Below are 21,276 nucleotides of genomic sequence, written 5' to 3'. Positions count from 1 at the left end.
CTTCTCATGACTATGAAATTTCTACTTTCCTTGAAGTATTATTGTTCTGTATGTGTTGCAACATTAGGGGTTACTTTATTTTATATCACAGATATTTCATAAATTTCGAGAAGATCATGAAAAGAGAGATTTTGTTTCTGCTGGTGCAGCAGCTGGTGTGGCAGCTGCATTTGGAGCTCCTGTAGGTAAGTTTATCCTATTTCTATAAAAACAAATCAATAAACACAGTTTTCTTTACTGTGGGTTTTACCATATAGTTATTAAAAATGTAATCTTTATGTTATTTGACATATTTTTTGTAAGTAACATCATAAACTGACATTTTTACAGTTTGATAAATTCAGTCAATTGAAAAAAAAAAGAAAACTCTTCAAATATTTGTTTAATATAATTTTAATTTCTAAATATTGTGCTAAGAGTTTTGGAGAGTTTACCAGAACGTTTTTCCTTTTATTAGGAAAAACACGTTCAGTGAGAATAACTCAGTTCCAATAATTTTATTTTTATGTTATATATTAAACCAAAGTATCTCTACTCTTTTTGTTGTTGTTTGATTATTAATTGGTTAGTAACCTTTTGTTGATGTGATATCAAACATACCTGACTTACTTGGACTAAGAAAAACAAAACTTTTGTAATTTTTGAGCTTTCTACTTTAAAATGTAATATTGACAATGATTTTAATTTAAAAACAAGTATTAACCTCATAAATTGCTGTCTGGTAATGTTAAGCATGTAGGTTACTACTGGAATTCATCCATAATGTACATATTGTTTTGTGCCTAAACTAAAAATCTTCACATAAATTTTTAAATCAAAGAACACTGAAGACTAATGTGCATTAGCACATTAGGTTTCCTGTTATTGTTGCTTTATCATTGTTAACAAATAAGTAAATAAAATATCTTACTGAATCATTTTAATAGCATTGCTGCCATCAGGAACTGTAATTTTTTTTATATTTCTAAGCTGGTATAATAATTTCCATAGCATAATTATTATAGCGTACTTGCTTTTGTTGTTTGGATTAATAGTTAAATCTATTTGAAGGGTGTGTTACAGATTTATTACAACTAGAGTAGTTCATTGTTTATGTAATTCTGTTATGCTCACTTTTTTCATTGAATAGAACTACTTATTTTCTAAACATTTAAAATTCTAATAACTGCAGTATAAGTTTAGGAATAATTTTGTTTTTAAATTTGAAGATTCATGTATGGGGAGTACTGTAGTATACCTAAGCAAAATTGAATCAATCTTTGAGATTTGGATAGACGCATCTAATAATTGAAGATTTGGTCAAGATATTGATTATGAAATATTTTAAATCATTTGTTAAATGACTTGTGATGTGAGATGGAAAAATGAAACTGAACAGAAAGTGAATTATAAAATTAACAGTCTTTATTATCACGGTAAAATACAGTGTGTGTGTGTACTTACATGCATTAGACAACTGCTTTTACTGAAGCAGTATATATGTAGTATACTGTCTAAATCCAGTGTTGCAAGAAATTTGTCATTTATCTAGTCCAAAGTGACTAGTTCCGTCCATGTAACTGCTCTTTATATTTACAACATACATGTGATCATAGCCTATATACATCACATGAATGATCACTGGAAGCTACTACTAAAAACAACCTTGTACAAGATACATCATTACAACAGTATCCTCTTCCAGCAGAACAGGTCTCCACTTGAAAACAAAGGAATAAAAGTAGCTAGAATGAATTCTAATTAATGTATTTCTCAATAAATGTGGTGTGAAACTAACACCATTGCAAAACAAAAAAAGACTCAAAGTAAATGCTATAGATCAGGGGTTCCCAACCTTTTGGCACTCGCGACTTGAAAATTTAATTGATGAAATAAAATTAATGTTATCCCAAGCTACTTCTAACAATTCTTTGCAACCCCCCTGGGGGGTCGCGACCCACCCGTTGGGAACCCCTGCTATAGATGATATATTCATGTACCACAGTATAAAGAAATTTACCAAGAAAGGAAAATGTAGTACCATGGAGCTGTTACAACTGTATGGTTATATTTCAAGTTGCAGTTCATTTTGTTCATGAACTGTACCCTTCTATATTTATGAAGTTATAAGAATATCAGCAACATAATAAATGCTGTATTTGATGCCATTATTATTCACTAAAATTGTTTGAGCTGAATGAAAAATAATTTGAAAATAAATGAAATGATTAACTTTAAGAAATGGAAATATGTACATACCTTTTAAATGTTTGAAGACTTTTTTAATCTTCTTTTCTTCTCATATACATAATTTGATGTCTTTATCTTCACTTGTAGTCATTTTTCATTTTCCTTTCCAATTCTTTCTTTTATTCTTGATGCAGTATGCCAACCTGTTCCTGCTAACATGATCCCGTGGTTCTAATAGTTATTACAGAGCAAAGGTTGTCTACAAACTCTTTCAATAACACTTGCACACAAGAATGATGCCATCTTGTCTAGACATTTCCACAAGTCAAATTACATTGAGTTAAATGTATAAAATCATAAAATTTTCAAATATGCATTTATAAACACAAATAATACATAACTAATTAAAATGTAAATGTAAAACATAAATGCAATCTAACTTGTTACATATTGTAATTTATTTCATTTTGTATGTTACATATTGCAATTTCAAATAACTAGCAATTTTAATTTGAATTTAGTAGTTAATTAAATGTTAATGTGTTAAATTTATGATACTTGCCAACAAGATGGATTCACACAATTTTTCTTTAAATAAAAATATGTTTTAACATATAAACATAAAAACAATACAATTTATAATAGTGGTTATTACTAATAGTCATTAGAAATGATGGTTTATATACAAGAGTTTGACAAATTTACAGACAGTACTGATTCTTATATCTGGTATGGAACTGAATATTTTATCGATGATCCAAGTCCACAATGAGCAGATTAATTCTGAGTTGATATTGTCACACCTTGTTTAACCTAACTAGCTTGATTGGCCTCACACCCTTACAGGCTGATTTATTCTGGCAAAGATATTTAATATCTCCCTAGAAATACAAACATCCATAATTAATTCACTGAGGGTGAATGGTTTCTTATGTTTGAAATTTGTAACGTTCCTGGTCTAATTCTTTAGTTTTCTGATTAATAAGTGTTAATCACAATTATAGCTTGAGAGGCCTATGGTACACTGTCCAATAATATAATGTCTCTTGGGTAGCCACTTTTCATACAAATCATACAAATTTGTAGAAATTTTAATAACTTCCCACTGTGTTTCCTTAAAACATATTGTTGATTACTACTCTCAGGAATCTTCTACAAATTTTGAGAACAGGTGGGATTTACAGAATACACAGTTAAGAATGTGAGTCGCAACAAAAAAACTGTACTAAAACAAGCGTAAGTATTAAATTAAACGTATAATGGCATATCCATTACAAACTGTTAAGCAAACTATTACATATAAGACAAGTATACTAAGCTTCTTTTCTAGTTCATGCTACAAATCTGTTAATTAGTAGAACTTTCTTAAGGCTATAAGTGTATAGTGGAAAATCTCCTCTTTTTGTTGGTAGTATGCATGCCATTCAAATTCAAACTGTCACCTAGCAACACAATTTTGACTTAGAAAGTGGGCATGGCTAACCTTAAGATTAGAAATATAAAAGTCGTTTTTGAACTGCAAAGTTTGGAAAAATATAAACCAGTGTTGTAAAACATGTTTTAATGAAAGTAAGAACCATTTGCTTTAACACACTTTTGCCATTGTGTAATGATGCTGCTTATGCCCCTTCTGTAGAAATCAGACTTTCTATGGTCAGTGAACTTCCTGAAAGCTTCTTCTGCAGCTGCCTGGTTTTGAAAGTATTTATTGTTCAAAAAAGTTGTCAAAGTGCTTGAAAAAATGAAAGCATGTTGGGTAAATGTCTGGGGAATAAGGTGGATGAGGCAGAACCTTGAATCCCAATTCATTCAATTTTTGGAGTGTCATCCTTGACAGTTTCATAACGCCGTTTTGTTGAACTTCAGTCAGCTCATATGGAACCCACTTATCCAACTTTTTCATCTTTCTAATTGCACTCAGGTGGTTGGCAATGTTTGATTTGTTTGTGCCTAGCTTTTATGCAAGGCCATGTACTGTTGTGTGAGGGTCTGTCTCAACTGCTTCCCTTAATGTGTTTTCATTTAAGGGTGGCTTCCTTCCATGATCTTCCTGTTCTTCAAGACTTTCATCCCCATGTCGAAACCTTTGGAACCAACACTGAAATGTACATTCAGTAACAGATTCATGACGAATGCCTGGTTGATGTTCTGTGTAGTGTTTGTAGCTTTTTGTCCAAGTTTCAAGTTGTAGAGAAAAATCAGACAAAATTTCTTTTTCGTCTATGTTGGTTTGGGGGTTTTGAGACTTACTCTGAGTGGAGTTAAAACATAAGCCAATTAAGACACCTTGTAAGTGACAAATATTGGATTAAACAAATCAACCAATGATAAGTTACTCAATATTCAAGTTCTAAATGTCATTGTGAAAATTTCCACATTTTTTTGGATATCTTAATATATGTAGCAGTACTGTAATATGAGAATTATTTGATATTTATTCAATGCATCTTTGAAATATGCAAAAATTGCCCCCCTTCCCATCTACTTGAGAGAAGAAAAGAGACTTAAGGCAAAGCTTAGCTGTTATAATGCACAAGTACAAATCAATTTTAAAACATTGGAAGTATTGGAAATCATTGTATTTATGTATATCTTTTATTTACTGTTTTACGTTTTAATAACAACTAAAAATGAAGTATTTATTAGTAAATAGTAGTAATATATGCACATAGTTATAAGCTTTTACCCACTTTTTACACTTACACATTGTAAATTATGACCACCTTGGAAGAATAATTGACATTCAAATACCTGTCAAGTTTATTGCACTGGCCTAAACTTTGAACAGAGCAATGTCATAAATATTTTCTTGCACTTTTATTACGTTAGAGAATTCTCATTGCAACCACTGTGCTATAAAGAAGTTGTTTAAATCTTCTCTCACTGTTTTCTCTGTGGGAAAGCCTGGTAATTGTACTGCATAGGTTATTTGCTATCAACAGTGTCATATTATGGTGTCACAAAAATATTTTTATGGCAGGAGCAAAGATTCATTGCTACATGTTTGCAGGTTTCTACTTCAGTTGCTAACAGTAATTATACAAAATAGATGAAAAATGATTAGAAGCAAAAAAATTTAGGAGTACCATGAATCTTCAAGATCAATACTAAAAATAATAAAATAGTCCTACTTACTTTACTCTGTATTTTTCAACTTATAATGTTTTTTGCTGTTGTGAAGGTCAGTTAAATTCATTGGTGCTGTATAGAGTTATAAAAGAAATGTTTGATCTGTATTTTGGAACATAGAGAGAGTATGCAAATGAAATTTGCAGATGAAGAAAAGTCTAATTTTAACATGAAAATTACTTTGCACTTAGCAGTTAACATTGACTATATATTTGTGGACAAATGTTTTCTAAAAATACTTTATTAGAAATTCAGATTTTATTTCTTTTTGCAACAAAAGACCAGTAATGTTTACTAAAACCTTTTGTTGTTTTTTTTGATACACAAGGCATATTAAAAGTTGTAGTATGGAAATTCTGATGTTCACTATCAGGCTATGTGATCAGCATAATTCATTGAGATTATCCTTAATGATGTGAAACCCACTTGAAATAAACATGCATCTCAGAATATGGGTATTAACACTTTTATTGATAAGCAGAAAACAACATTTCGACCTTCCTAGGTCATCTTCAGATTTAGGAATGTCAAAAACTTATTCTCTGCTTATCAATAAAAGTGTTAATATTCATAGCAGCTGTTCTGAGATGCAAGTCCATTGAGATAGTTGTGAAAAATATAACCTTACAGTTGCAGGTCCCCCTTTCTGTGTATTTCACTGCATGACACATGTTTGTTCCGAGTTTCTTTCAAAATTTAATTAACGAACTTCACTATCAATTTATGTCAATGAAATTAGCATTTCAGTGTACATTATTATGCAGTGTTTTGTATCATTCAAGTTTTAATTCATTTATTTCAAAAGAAACCTTAAAAATCACATTGTACTCAAACTACAGAGAGTCTGAACACTAAAAACAAGAATAAATAAATAAATATTTAATTAAAATAATCTTATCCTTTGGGTACAGAATACTTTTACTTTAACAAAATTTTACTTCTTTTTATGATAGTACATTAAGAAGGCTCAGAGCTGTTGTAAGTGTTGTTGAACTGTGTATCAATCTCTATAAAAGCAAGTACCTAATGGATACACTGTAACAATATGGTTAATTCTGTTCAAAAGAAGTCCATTTTTTGATAAAGGTTTTCCACTAAATATTTGATTCTGAATTTACAAAGCCTTTACTGAGTCAGTCCAAGTGACAGATGATTTTTTCATGTTAAAAATAAAAATACTTTTATTCATTTTACAATTTTTGTATATGATTGCATAACCTCTAGAACGTAAATGAATATCAATAACTTTTTTGGTAAATTTTTACATTCAGCAGTGTATGTCAGAAAAAAGTGGAAAAATCCAAATAAACCTTGATTATTTTTTTCTTTCTAGAAAATTGTAATAGAAAATCACATTTAATCTCATAATGTTTCTCATTTGATCATCAGTTAATTGTTTTAAAGCTGTACTTAGGCCATCCTAGATTATGCCAAAAATTATTTATTACAATACAAGAGCTAAATACATTCTTTTAAGCAGAAAAAGAAAATGATCATTATAAGAAATCTTCAAGAGAAAAAAACAACTTTTCTTATTTGTTATGAATAATTGAATAGCAGTGCCATTGTTCTTGACATTTTTTGAAAGGTAAAATGATATGGGAGTGTTTTTCATGTTGGTTCTAAATTTTGTATTTCTCAGAAAAGCAATAAGATTGGTGGTTCTAACTTCATATTATGATTTGTCAGTATTTATGTATTTTTGCCTTAACTGAACACTCATAAAATTACTTAAAGGTAAAAAGGGAACCTAAAATGTATGTAATATAAAAATTCAGATTATAATCTATATTTTGGCAATAAGTTTATTAACATAAATTTATAGAAAAGTAACCCCACTAAATTTTCAATACAAGTTTTAAAAAAAAGTTGTTGCATGTGCATTATGAATCTGTGTATTAAAAATGTATCAATTACACTAACTTGGAAGTGAGTAAACACAAGTATAACACTCAAAATCAGATAATTTTTTAAAGATTCTTGAGATACCTAACCATACTCTAATATCAGTGTTTTAGCTAACTGTATATGGAATTTTGTTAATATGATAATAATTTAATGCTGTAAGATGTTGACCAATTTGTAATATGATGATAACAACAAAAACCTACTGACTGGAGATGTTGACAGATACCTGTTTGTGACAAACATTCATCTGCAAGGACCTAAAGTTTTATTATTTCTTTTGATTTCTCATTTAGTCTTCATTTCTTAAATGAAAAGTAATCCTAAAATATCTCAGAAATCAGTGCTATGTTTAGCTTACTTTTCCAAGAAAACAGTTCATGCTTGTAACCCCAAAAATTGTAAAATCATTTCAGAATATTACCAGTGTATTAAAAGGTTTTCTTGTCTTTAAGTTATGGTAGTTACTTATTCCTAATATTTTAATGTGCTGTAGTTTAAACTATTTTATATATATTCTTGTTATCACTAAATAATGAAATTTTAGTTTTAATTGATGCATGCAAATTGACACTGCATATTAGATTATGTATAATAAGAATGACATTTGAATATATTTACTTAAATTTCACAACTATAAGTGGCACTGTAAAAATTATGAAATTTTTCTTCATTGATGGTTTAACAACTGATTTTTGCGAGAACTGGGCAATTTCCTATGAACATCAGTTACATTGACTAGTTTCATATAAAGTAATTGGTCAATTAAAACATTGATTAGGTTCATTAATGTCATGAAAATAATCAATTAATTGAAATTAGTGTTTCTAACTATTATTCTTTTTGATCTAACTCTACCACCTGAGTAACTGAAATACTGGCATTATTATTATTTATGATTATTTAATGACAATTAAAGTGCCATTTTTGTGCACAAGATATGTACCATCTAACAAAGTATTGCCAGGTTTTGTGAGGATATCTCATAATTACTGTGTGTATTGTATAAATGTCCTTTCCTGGTCAAGCTGATGTGGAATATATTGACCTGTTACAAGAGGGTTAATGAACTTTGCAATTCATTGGCAAGTTTCACTTAGCTCCAAGTTGTGTTGTTTTCACCTGTTTTCAGAGTATCATGATCATCCAGAGTAAGCTGAAAAATTGTTTGAACTGGTTTAACTTCTCACATAAAGAAAATTTTATTTTAGAGTTTAAGTTCCATCATATGCCATGTATAAGAAATTGAACATTTATGTTTGCTTCATTTTCCACATCTTATCAGTTTTATTTATTGTAATATAAACTTTTTTATTCATGTTTTATAATCTTAGATTTCTCTTTTTATATATTATGTAATACTCACTGTACTAATGTACATTCTATGTGTGTGAGGTTATGTCTGTAATATACTGTGCAAATACAGTTCCTGAAAAATATCATTTTTAATTTAAAATTAGGTTCTTGAAAACTCGTTTGTTTAATATAGGTGGAGTTCTCTTTAGTTTGGAAGAAGGTGCAAGCTTCTGGAACCAAACACTTACCTGGAGCATTGTATGTTGATTTTTGTTATCTGTTATTGGATTAAATTTATCCTTATTGACTTAGGTTCTAAAATTTTTGGTTGTTAATACCTTTAATATCCAGTTGGTATGCTTTACTACAAATGACTGCATAGTGTTTTACATTCAAAATTTTATAAAACTACTTTATTTGTTATTCCAATGAGAGTAGAATAAAATTTTAGCTTATAATCCATATTTTAATATTATGCAAGTTTAAGTTCTTAATTCTATAAGGCAATATTTTAAAAATCCTGTATTTCACATAGTGTGGCACATGTGACACCTTTTGTTTTATTCACCAACCCTTGAAAAAGTATAAAATTAAAAATAAGTTACTCTATATAATTGACATTGTTCAGATGAGCCACATTCATTACAGTTTTCAATTTTGTTTGGTTATAGAGATAACAAATAGAAAATCAGACTTCTACTGCCACACCTATCTGTCACATGTTCTTTTTTCATAATTTGTTAATATTTTACTCTCATGTTTAAATATATATTACCTGTAATCAATAGAAACTCAAGATTTTCATCCATCAAATGACATGTATAATGTCATGTTTTGAATGGTTGAATATCAATTTCACCCATAATAAGAATGACTAGTTTGGATGAATTTGTAACTATTGTTGTCTCAGAGTTAGAAAACCAGAAAATTTTTGAAAGGTTAGGGAATTTTCTACTTTTTATATATTATTAGTTTACATTGTTTGGAGCATTATTTAATTAAATGTATTAATTGCAGTACTATCAGTAGTATAAAAAATTATGGTTGAATCTCTTTGACAATCGAGAGCAAGAAAAAAGATTTAATAAGTGTTTTATTTCTTGTATTTTATTTTTATTATTTATGTATAATTATAAAAAGCAATAAATGTAAAAAATAAGGATATTTTAGGTTGGTTAAAAATAAAGTAAAATAAATAGCAAAATAAAAATGTTTCACAGGACACCCACAGGAGCTGATTGTAGTAGCTCGTGGATAATTTAATTTGATAGCTCAGTGTGAGTTGCATGTTCCATGCATAATTTATGATGATTTGTATTGTTTATGTAACATATTATCATAATGGCTAGTGAATCATTACTAGAGGTTTAACACATTATATAAAAACAATCTTGGAAGCTCACCATATCATTACAGTCCATGTCGTCTCACCTGGTCGTAATTGTATCTGATGACTACATATCTTAACAGTCCTTAAGGTGTATAGTTTCCACTGAAAAATACTCTGTTCTAAAGCTATTGTGTACATAACACAATTTTTTCCCTGTGAGTTTTTGTTATCTCTCTATTGTCCAAGGATCCCATTTTCTTAGTTCCTCTTTCAATAGTTTGATTACACAAAAGTGCATAGGTGCTGTGTTTCAAGATTTACTTAAATCCAATTTTATTGTACTACTGCTTGAGGCATGTGATAGTTCATTGGGAGATAGACTTAAAATCTTGTCTTGATGAACCTAAACTTTGTTGGTTTTGTTACCAGATGGAAATCTTTCTTGTTTATGTTACATTCTGTTGATTGCAGTGTGGGAGTAGTATTTTCCATTGATCTTTTAAAAGATGCAACACTTTGCTTACCATGACTAGGGTATGGTTTGTTATAGGTCTTTTGGTGCTCTGAGTTGATTTATATTTCATTACCATTAAGTTGTATAGATATTCCCAACTTGGAAATTTAAAATATCCAGTTCAAACATCTTGTCTTATAAAGAATTATTACATTATAATTCCAACAACTCAGTTTTTGGTAACGTCATGCCAAAAAATGTTGAAATGTAGTTCTGATACACTCATTTGGATAAGGACTTTACATTAGCTGTTATTGTTGTGTCTTGTTGATTTGCATTCTCAAAATTGTTTTCATATAATGTATTCAGTTTTCCACATAAATACTTTTATTTCACAAAAAAACATCTTCCAATGTAAATGAATCTATGCTTACAATATTTTTACCTAAAGATTTAATAGCATAAATTTCATTCAAGTGAATATTTTAGTAATGGTAAAGTGAATTTGTTTTTCATATGTAACATTCAACTTTTATTTTGAAGGCAACAAAACAATGCTTATAATTAGGTTTGCAGAATTTTGGAACTCTAACGTTTTTGAAACAAAGAGTTATCTATTCTGCTTTGTTGTTTATTATTGAAAGCAATGGTTCTGAAGTGTTACAAGCTGTATGACTTATTACTTTTTACAAGAAAACTTTACTGTATTACTTGTATTACTGTTCACAAGAAAAATGTAGACATGATTCATTAGTAATTTAAACAAATATAATATCTGTTAACAATTACTTATTGTTGGAAGGAAGGTTGGACACTTGCACTTTATGTAGCAGCTTTGTTATTATACACAAATAAGGTTTGTTCAGTGTTAAAGGATTTTGAGTCCTGTTGGCTGCATTGTACCTAAATAGTTAGGCTTGTTGCAGAATTTTGGTCCTAATTTTCATACCTAGCATGAAAGGATTTGAGAAAAATTATAAATTTTATTTTGGTAATTTTATTTTAAAGAATGAAACTTGCTATTAAAAGCTGAAATTTCTGTTAAATTTGTAAAAAAAGACCAAAGTAATTAAATGATATGGCCATTTTGTGTTGAAAGTATTTATTGAGCTACAGGTTTAATAACTATCTTTTCAGTTTTTCTGCTCAATGATCTCAGCTTTCACTTTGAATTTGGTGCTCAGTGCTTATCATGATCATCCTGGACAGCTCTCCTACTCTGGGTTGATTAATTTTGGGAAATTTGATGTAAGTAATATTGCTTTTCTCTGTTTTGTAGAAATTATTTTATGTTTTTTCCACTGAGAATTCTAATTTGATTTACATGTGTGATTTCTTTTGTAGTGGAGTAAAATTTTACAAAATTCAATGGAACAAATAAGTTTATTCATTATCTTAAAATTTCTATACACCTACATGTTGGTTATGGTTGACACATTTGTGTTAAGATACACACACACATGTAATATAAAAATGAACTGAAATAATCAATACTAAAGTGAACAAGAAACAAACAACATAAACAATAAATTTAAATCAGCAATATAAAAAAACATCTCGGTCAGTAGTGCCCTATAATGTTGGGATGATGCTCGACAGTGAAGATGGCCAGAATAGTGAAGAAAAAAGGAAATATATATAGAGATATAGTGTGGGAAGAAAAGTAGTTGTAATGGTAGGCTAAGCTGTTGTTATTGTAATGCAAGAAGTATAAGAAATAAAGTGGATAACTTTAAGAACACTGGCTGGAAAAGAGGATTTTGATATAAAGAAAATAACTAAAAACTAGCTAAACATAAACAATTTTTATGACAAATGTCTTTGAAAGATATGGTTATAGTTTTGTTTCATAGGGATAAGAGTATGAAAAACATGGGAAGAATAGTGGTTTTATGTGTAAAATGTGAGTTACACCCTGTTGAATTTGAGGATAATAAAACTAATAACAATTAGTTTGAATTTATTTAGAGTTTTGTTAGTGGCTGTAAATGAAAAAGGCTTTTAGTTTGAATTTGTTACAGACTGCCAGAAGAAACAGATAAAATTAATGAGAAACTACTGTGTCATACAGAATTCAGCTGTTAATCTGTATATATAAAACACAAACATCTGTGTTAGTCTGTTTTTTATGTAATTGTGCCTATATTGCTGGACTATTTTATCAACAACTCAACCATGTTTTGTGGTATGACAGCTTGTAACAAGGGGCATGTTAGTGGATGATTAACACCATCCTCCACCCCCAGTATTGCTGTTGAGCATTTTTATTATTTTTTGTGTAAGTTAATGTTAACTACATTCATAGATGGAACCATGTCCTTACACAAAAATTCAGTATAGGGAAGGGCACACAAAAGTCTTATATGTCTCATTGAGAGCAGTAGACCTTTCAGTGAAATGGTGTTTGAAAATGTTTCGCTACATTTCTTACCCAGAGGCTTGAAAGTACTGTCCACCACCCTATCTTGGACTTTTGCTGCTGCATTCTATTCCACTGCTACAGTGGGAGTGCAGACAGATCTTTCCATGCCTCTGACAGAGTTGTTTTCAAACCACGTGACAAGTCTTTTGTCTTACATTGTTAAGAAAGTTGACAAGTCAACATCAACACCCATTTCTGTGCCCACTATTCTTTCCAGCAGCTCCCTGGATCCACTTCATTTGGCTCTGGGTTCAAGAGTTTCCTTGGATCCACCTTCTTCTCCAGCCCTGAGATTCAGAATGATTGTTTATTCATACCCTCAGTTGTTGGAATCTTTTTCCATGGCATGATCCATGGAGGTTGATAGACTTCCTTCTACTAAAGAGAATAAAGAGAAAAGACATGATCGAAAACAGAAGGGTTCTCTGCCCAATTCTCCTTTGCATAATTAAAAATGTCCTCATTGGTACAGTAGAACTGTCAAGATTTCTGTTCTGATTGCACTTATTGCTTCTTATCATCCTGTGTGTCTTTCCATACAAGAAACATTTTTGAAACCTGCCAGTGTATTCACCTTTTGGCAGTTTTCTTTATATCACAGTGACAGGTTGTGTGATGGACAAGTTCATGGAGGTGTGGCACTGCTGGTTGACCAGCATGTACCCACTTTATCTTAGCTACACGATACACCCTTGGAGGCCCAAGCCATTCATATTTTCTTGGGTTGTACTATCACTGTCTATTTTCTCTACCTGTCTCCTGGAAAGAGTTGTGATCAGTTGGACCTTGATACTCTTATTGAACAGATGCCATCTCCCTTTTTCATCCTGGGGACTTTAATGGACATAACCTTCATAGGAAGGTACTGATATTTATGGAAGGGATCATTCCATAGAGTGTATGCTCTTGGATCACAAGTTCTTTCTCTTCAGTACTGGTACTTATACTTATTTTCACACATCTAGTCAGTGTTTTACTGCTATTGATCTCTGTCTACTCACCTTTACTTTTTCCTCACTTTTCTTGGAGCGTTGACTGTGACTTAATGGACAGTGATTATTTTGAGAGAGATTGGCTGTAGTTAATGTCACCTAACCCGCATGTCCCCATGGAAGTTGGTCCAGGCCAACTGGCCCTTTTTCACTCCTCTCTCAGAACTTGATCCTGCTGTTGTCCACAAGCCATCGATAGATGATTTTGTGGCAGCAGTGACTATTCTCCGAGCAGCTGCTCACTTTATACCTAAAACCTCAACACGTTTTCCACAGTATCCTTATCCATGTTAGAATTCTGCCTGCCATATAGCACAGAGGGCTCAAAAATAGGCCTGGGATACCTTTCGTAGATATCCCACACTTTCTAATCACATAGCTTTTTAGTGGGCTCATGCACATACTCAGCAGATAAGAAGTCAAAGCCAGAAGGAATCTTAGATTAAATTCACAACCAGCATCTCTTCTACCATCAGTTTCAAAGTCATATGGGACAAGATTCAGAAGGTCAGTGGGTAGTATACTTCTGTTCCCCTTTTGATCTTGCTTTCCAATGGCCAGGAAGTTGCTGATACTCAAAGCATTGCCATTCCTCTCAGTGAAAACTTTTGCTGGGTATCTATCACTTCTGCATCATCCTTCACCTTTTTATCCTTCAAGACTAGGGCAGAGCTATTGCTTCTTTCTTTTTGGACTGATTGTCTCTATGACTATAATCATCCCTTTACATTGGTGGAATTTAAGCTTGCTCTTCATCTGTCCGGCAGGACATCGGTTGGACCTGATGATATCCATTAGGAGATGCTGTGCCATCTCTCTCCTGCTTCTCTTGCTATTCTTCTAGTTGAGAATGTTTTTCCTGATGCTTGTCACTAGGCTATTGTCCTCACTTTTTTAAGCCTGGGAAGGATCCTAAAATTCCTTCAATTTACTGTCCAGTTGCTTTGATGAGCTGTCTCTATAGATCTTAGAGAGGATGGTTAATGCTCATTTTGTTTGGTTCATCGAATCAAACAATCTCTTCTCTCTCATGCAGTGTGAGTTCCGAAGACAGTGCTCCACCATAGACCACCTGATTTGACTTGAAATGTTAATCAGAGAAGCATTTCTCAAACGACATCTTGTATCAATACTCTTTGACCTTGAGAAGACGTATGATACTGCATAGAGGTATGGCATTTTGTCAGATCTCCATTTGTGTGGGTTACATGATCATTTGCTCATTTTTATTAAACATTATTTATTGACAGGTGATTTAAAGTCCATGTGGGTTCCACATTTCCATTCTTTCTCATAAGAACTTGGAGTCTCTCAAGGTTGTGTCTTGAGTTTCATGCTTTTAAGTATAAAGATTAATGCCATCACTGGACAACTCTCCTCCTACCCTTTCAAATGGGCTGTATGTTGACAACTTCCACTTCTCATGTCAGTTGTTGAACATGAGGTTTATTAAGTGACAGCTACAGACTGCTCTCAGTCATTTACTGTTGTGGACCACAACAAATGGTTTTACCTTTTCTCTCTCAAACCATTTGCATGCATTTTTGCTGCTAACGGAGTATTCACCTAGATCCTAAACCCTGTGTCATTGAAGTTATGCTTCCTGTGGTCTCTGAGGCAAAGTTCTTGGAGTTGTCTTTGATTGTATTCTGACCTTTATACCACAAATCAAGCAGCTACAAGTCAAATGTACAAGGACAGTGAACATCCTTTGTGTCCTCTCTTCCACCTCTTTTGGAGCAGATTGATGTTCTATGATAAAGATCTATCAGGCTCTCATTCAACCAAAACTGGACTATTGGTCTCTGGTCTATAGCTGTGCCAGGACTCCAACCTTGAAGATGCTGGACCCAGTTCACCATCAGGGGCTTTGGCTGTGCATGGGGGCTTTCTGCATTTCTCCAGTTCAGAGTTTGTACATGGTCTCCTGAACCTCTTCTACGCCTCTGCTGTTTGTAACTGTTTTTACTGTATGCTTTAAAACTTTGATCCTTAGCACAGCATCCCACCTGGGGTTGTGTTTTTTTCCTCAATACACTATGCTTTTTCAGTTGTATACAGGTGCTGTTGGATGATTTGGGTCTGTCTTTAGATAACATTGTTGTCTCCACTTCTCAGCCAATTCCACCATGGCTTATTACCATCCTCAAATGTAAATTTTCTTTGAGTCATTTGAAGAAGGCAGATACTCCTGATAGGAAGTACCATCTTCTATTTGCCAAACATTCTTCCATTCCCATTTATACCGATGGTTTGAAATCAGATGACTTTGCGGGCTCGGCCATGGTTTGTTGTGATTCAGTGGTTGCACAAAGAATCCCTTCTACAGTTTTTGTATTCACTGCAAAATTGTATGCTATTTCTCTTGCCTTGGATCACAGAGAAGCTATGCAGTACATGAACTGTACTATTTATACCAACTGGCTTAGCTCTTTATAGATCAGTGGTTCTTAGCCTGGGTTTAATCGAATCCCAAGGGATTGGATGGGTCAGTCTCATGGGTTCAGCAGAGGTCAAGATACACACACTGTGTGTGTCGTTCTGTTCACCCCACTCGTATGATTCGTAACGTCATGCTCCACTTGGCCATCATTGGCTGTGGCTGTCACGTCACATCACTTGGCCTTAATATCTGTGCTGCAGGGAATATCGTGCACTTAGCATTAGACTTGTGACTGTAGTAATCGTGCGTTATTTGCAATTTTTTTCCTAATCTTTCAATCCCTTCATACTATATCGAGCAAAAACAGAAAGTGGCTGGACAAATACGTACAATATGGATTTACATGTATAACGGAACATAATGGGAGTCAGCGTACTCAATGCATGATTTGCAATGCCAAGTTGACCAATTCTAGTCTAGCACCAGCAAAACTAAGAGAACACTCCCTAAAGCTGCATGGAGATGGGAAATAAAGAACACAACACTTGCTGAATTCAAGGTAAAGAGAGCCAGGTTCGATGAAAAGGCTACTTTGCCTGTTCTCGGCTTTGTAACGATCGACAAACCGATCCTCATAGCATCGTACGAAGTTGCGTACTTGATCACAAAGCAGGGCAAACCACACACACCATTGGTGAAGCACTCGTAAAACCAGCTGCATTGAAGATGGTGAATATCATGCTGGTAAAAGCTGCTGAAAATAAGTTATCCCAAATTCCTCTTTCAAATGGCACCATCAGCAGCAGAATAGATGACATCTTGGCTCAAGTAGTTGCAAATCTGATTTCAAGCCCAGCAAAATTCAGCCTTCAACTTGACGAGACCACTGACGTTTCCAATCTAAGTTAGCTTGTTGTATTCGTGCGCTATGTGAAGAACGACGAGATGAAAGAAGATTTTTTATTTTGTAAGCCTCTTATAACAACATCTAAGGCAGCCAACATGAAGAAACTTGTGGATGACTTCTTTAGATACAACGATCTTTCGTGGGATATGGTTTCTGCAGTTCGTTCAGATGGAGCTCCAGTCATGCTGGGACAAAACTGTGGTTTTGGTGAGCTGGTGAAAGCTGATGCACCACACATCATTGTAGCACACTGTGTTCTGCACAGGCATGCATTGGCAACAAAAAAACTTTCCTTCAAAACTGGCAGAAGTATTAAAAATGTAGTGGAATGTGTGAACTTGATGTGAAATAGTGCCCTGAAGCACTGCATCTTCAAAGAGCTGTGTAATGAAATGGGCTCTGAATTTGAGGTACTTCTGTACCATTCTAACGTTCGGTGGTTATACTGGGGAAAGGTGCTGAATTGTGTTTTTGCCATGCGTGTGGAATTAGCCCTGTTTTTGTAAGAGCACCAACATTGTCATGCAGATTTCTTCTAAAAATCTGAGTTTATTCTCATTTTGGCGTACATGGCCGATATCTTCAATGCTCTCAATCTTCTCAATCAACAGATGCAGTTCGGTGGAGTCAACATCATCGAAGTGGAAGAAAACCTGAAGGCTTTTCAAAAAAAGCTACCGTTATGGAAATGAGGAACAGAGAATGATAACTTCGCAAACTTTCCCCTGCTGGATGACTGTGTAAGTAAGATGGAAGATGTGTCTGAAATCGGAGACATTTCTGTACCTGCAGAACTGAAGCAAGCAATTGCCATGCACTTAGATGAGCTTGCAAAGTCTCTCAATGGATACTTCCCCAACAGAGAGTCATATCCAGCATGAGTGAGACAGCCGTTCACGTTTAGTGTTGTGACAGCAGATGTCGATGAATACCTCGACGAAATCATTGATTTCAGCAGAGCCAGGTTCAACAGCAACTTTTCAGAACAACAATGCTCTCAATGTTTTAGTGTCACCAAATTGTAGCGTATCCTCTTATTGCTAAGGAAGCCCTTGAGATACTCATACCATTTGTTACAATGTATCTTTGCAAGCAATCCTTTTCGAGGATGGAAGACATTAAAACGAAGAAAAGGAACAGACTTTGTTACGAAAATGATATGAGAGTGGCACTTGCCAAGGTGAAACTGCACATTTCTGAATTTGTTTCTGAAAGGCAACAGCAAAAGTCACATTGATTTGCACTAAATATTCATTGAGTTATGTTTTTGTGTGAAATTCATGTTTTGTTGGTTTTGTTCTTTGAGCACAGTGATATTGTGTGCAACTGATGCATGGTTCATTTTGTGCACTAATAAAATATCTGCTTATGTTTTGAATTTGAAAATATCATATTTTATTTTTCCAATTATGAAGGATTCAGTGAATGCAAGTACAAAACTTCCAGGGTTCAGTACCTTCAACAAGATTAAGAACCACTGTTTTAGATTCACCCCTGACATTGGATAGTGTCATTGGTGACTGTGACATTGTCCACTTTAGTGAGGTTTTTAAATTTTTAAAGGCCATTGGCCTTTTTATTTCTATTTTAAGTTTGTATCAGCTGTTTGAAGGGTTTAGTTTTACAAATTTATTTTTGCATTTTATGTGCATTTTACTTTTTTATTTTTTACCAGTTGTTTGGCACAGATAGCCTCGTAGCTTTGCGCCAATAAATGTCAACCAACAAACTTTCAGTGAAATAATGGGAAAAATGAAATTACCACTATTGCAATACTACATAAACTCAGCTGAAATTTCTCCTGCAACAGCCACCATGAGGCTGTTGTGAAGAATTGTTTTATTGAGTTATTCCTACTTTCTGCTTTTGTAAGTTCATAACCTGCCCCCCGCTATTACAGCGGTATGTCTCTGGATTTACAACGCTAAAATCAGGGGTTCGATTCCTCTCGGTGGGCTGAGCAGATAGCCCTTTGTGGCTTTGCTATAAGAAAAACACACACACAAGTTCATAACCTTGACAGAGGATGGGTACATCATCTTGTAGCGTAATAACAATGGGGATTTTGATTTTAGGCATATTGACTGAGAAATATTAAGAATCAAATCCTGAAGGAGAATGTTTTTCTTCAACAATTGGTTAGGGAACCTTTTGGGAACAATGCTTGTTTGAAGTTTTTGTTAACTTTTGATTAAAAAAATGGTTGATGAAATGGAGTTTGGGGAACATCGAAACGCAAATGATTATTGCTCAATTAATTTTGGTCTTTTGCTGCATGTGGGTACAATAAGAGATTACTTTTTGGCCCCAAACTTTATAAAAGCAAATTTTGATGTAATGAAATAATAATTATATGATATAAATTGGACAGATAAGTTAATTGGAGATACTGATCAAATGTGGAAAAACCTTTAATTTATTCTTGATTTTCAGGATAAACATGTTCCTTATATAAAAAAAAAATGAGGGTGACTTTAAGTAAAAAACTAGGGTGTCTTACAAAAGGTACACAATATAAAATTAAAAAAAAAAGCTTTACAAATATAATAATTAAGTGACTGCATTGATGGTTAGTTTGAAGGATTATAGAAGATAAAGAGAAAATGATAAAAAAAACAATATATAAAAAAAGAATGGTTGAAAATGTAAAGTTAACAGTGAAGATTTATTCCAATACATAGAGTAAGCAAAAAGCTGGGATGGAAGTAGAGCCTTTGAGGGATGATACAGAAAGGCAAACATATAATGATTATAGTATGACTCTGTAACATTCTATTTTTTCTTCAGTTTTCATTAATGAATATTTAGGCAATATTCCTTATCCTACACAGTTTATAAATGGAAACCGAATTGAATAAGATGATCATATTAAGTTCCTGGGCCAGATAATATTTGCCCAATGGTTTTGAAAGAGTTTGAGGATTGGATATATGAGCCATTTACTACTGTTTTGTTAGGAATGTGAATCTCTGGCAAGTGCCAGAAGACTGGAAGAGTCTAGTGATACTCCTCTTTTCAAGTGGTTGGAAAAGTTTTTGGAAGTCTGGTAAAAGATACTTTGCAGCCATTTAACAAATTTTGAAGTTTTATTAAATAGCATGGTTTTACTTGAGGAAAATCTTACCTATCTGGGCTTTTGTCATTCTTTGAAAAGGTTACTGCATGTGAAGATGGAGGTAGAGGTGTGGATTTGATGTATCTAACTTTTAAAAATATATATGACAAAGTGCCAAATAGAATTGTTAAAAAAAAGTTGTGTATGTAGGTATGAGTGATGGACTAGCTCATTGGATAATAAACTGGTTACCTTGAAGAAAACTGTGTTGTGAATGGAATTCGGTTAAACTGGGTTAATGTTACATGTGAGATACCTAAGAGCTTGTTGTTATGATCTTTGCTCTCTTACTTAAATAACAGAGGTGAAGGAATGATAAATAGATTGTTTAAAATTACTAATGACATTTACGGTTTTGGTTAGCTGGCTGTGAGGAGGGTGCTACTGCTGTACAAAAAGATTTAAATTATTTTGTGATTTAGGTAAATAAATGGTAAATAACATTTAGTTATACTGAATGCAGGGAAATGTATGTGGGATATCATAGTTTTAATAATTTGTATGATATTGATGGGATTAACCTTAATAGTGTTATGGAAGAAGATATTGGTGTTCTTGCTGTCATCAGTCTTCTGAGCCATCCAAGTGATATGCTGTTGCTAGTGCTAGAACAGATGGGATTTTAGGTTATATCTATAGAAATGTTGAATATAAGTGTAAAGAAGTTATAATATCATTGTATAGGTCATTAACTACATCATATTTGGAATACTGTATTCAATCTTGGGCAATTGACCTAAGAAAGGACACTGAATTGTTGAAATGGCTTAGAGGAGGGCTACTAGGATAACACCTGGGATAGAGGGGTTTTCATATAAGAATATGTTAAGATCTCTAAACTTGTATTTCCTATTGAAGAAAGAAGAGTTAAAAAGAATCTGATTAAGTTTTTAAGACTGTAAGACTATTAAGAGAATAATGTTTGTCATTTTTTGTATTTAATGGTGAAAATGGTAAAATTAAAGTACAGTTTTATTTTAATAACTGAGTGGCTGGCTTTTTGAATAGTTCATCTTCAAGTGTGGTAGTTGCAGTTAATTTAAAGGAGTCTAAGGGATGCTTATTAGAATGGATTTTTAGTTTTATTTTGTAACCAAAAATTGCTTAGAAGCACCAATAGATCCCTTGTTGTTATGTAATATTATGTTATATAAAATAGACTAGACCTTTATTT

At 32.8% G+C, this 21,276-nt stretch overlaps 1 protein-coding gene across 1 annotated transcript in view; it reads left to right on the top strand.

The window, feature by feature from the left end:
* LOC143225156 (H(+)/Cl(-) exchange transporter 7-like) overlaps positions 1-21,276 on the top strand; it is a 153,193-nt gene that overhangs the window by 54,448 nt on the left and 77,469 nt on the right. The window contains 3 exon segments of the mRNA XM_076454097.1: positions 92-185; positions 8,693-8,757; positions 11,421-11,531. Coding sequence (XP_076310212.1) covers positions 92-185; positions 8,693-8,757; positions 11,421-11,531 — 270 coding nt within the window.

This window comes from Tachypleus tridentatus, chromosome 9 (genome assembly GCF_004210375.1).
Source record: "Tachypleus tridentatus isolate NWPU-2018 chromosome 9, ASM421037v1, whole genome shotgun sequence".
Classification (NCBI taxonomy): Eukaryota; Metazoa; Arthropoda; class Merostomata; order Xiphosura; family Limulidae; genus Tachypleus; species Tachypleus tridentatus.
Note: the sequence above shows the minus strand (reverse complement) of the source record. Positions and strands in the feature narration are given on the sequence as shown.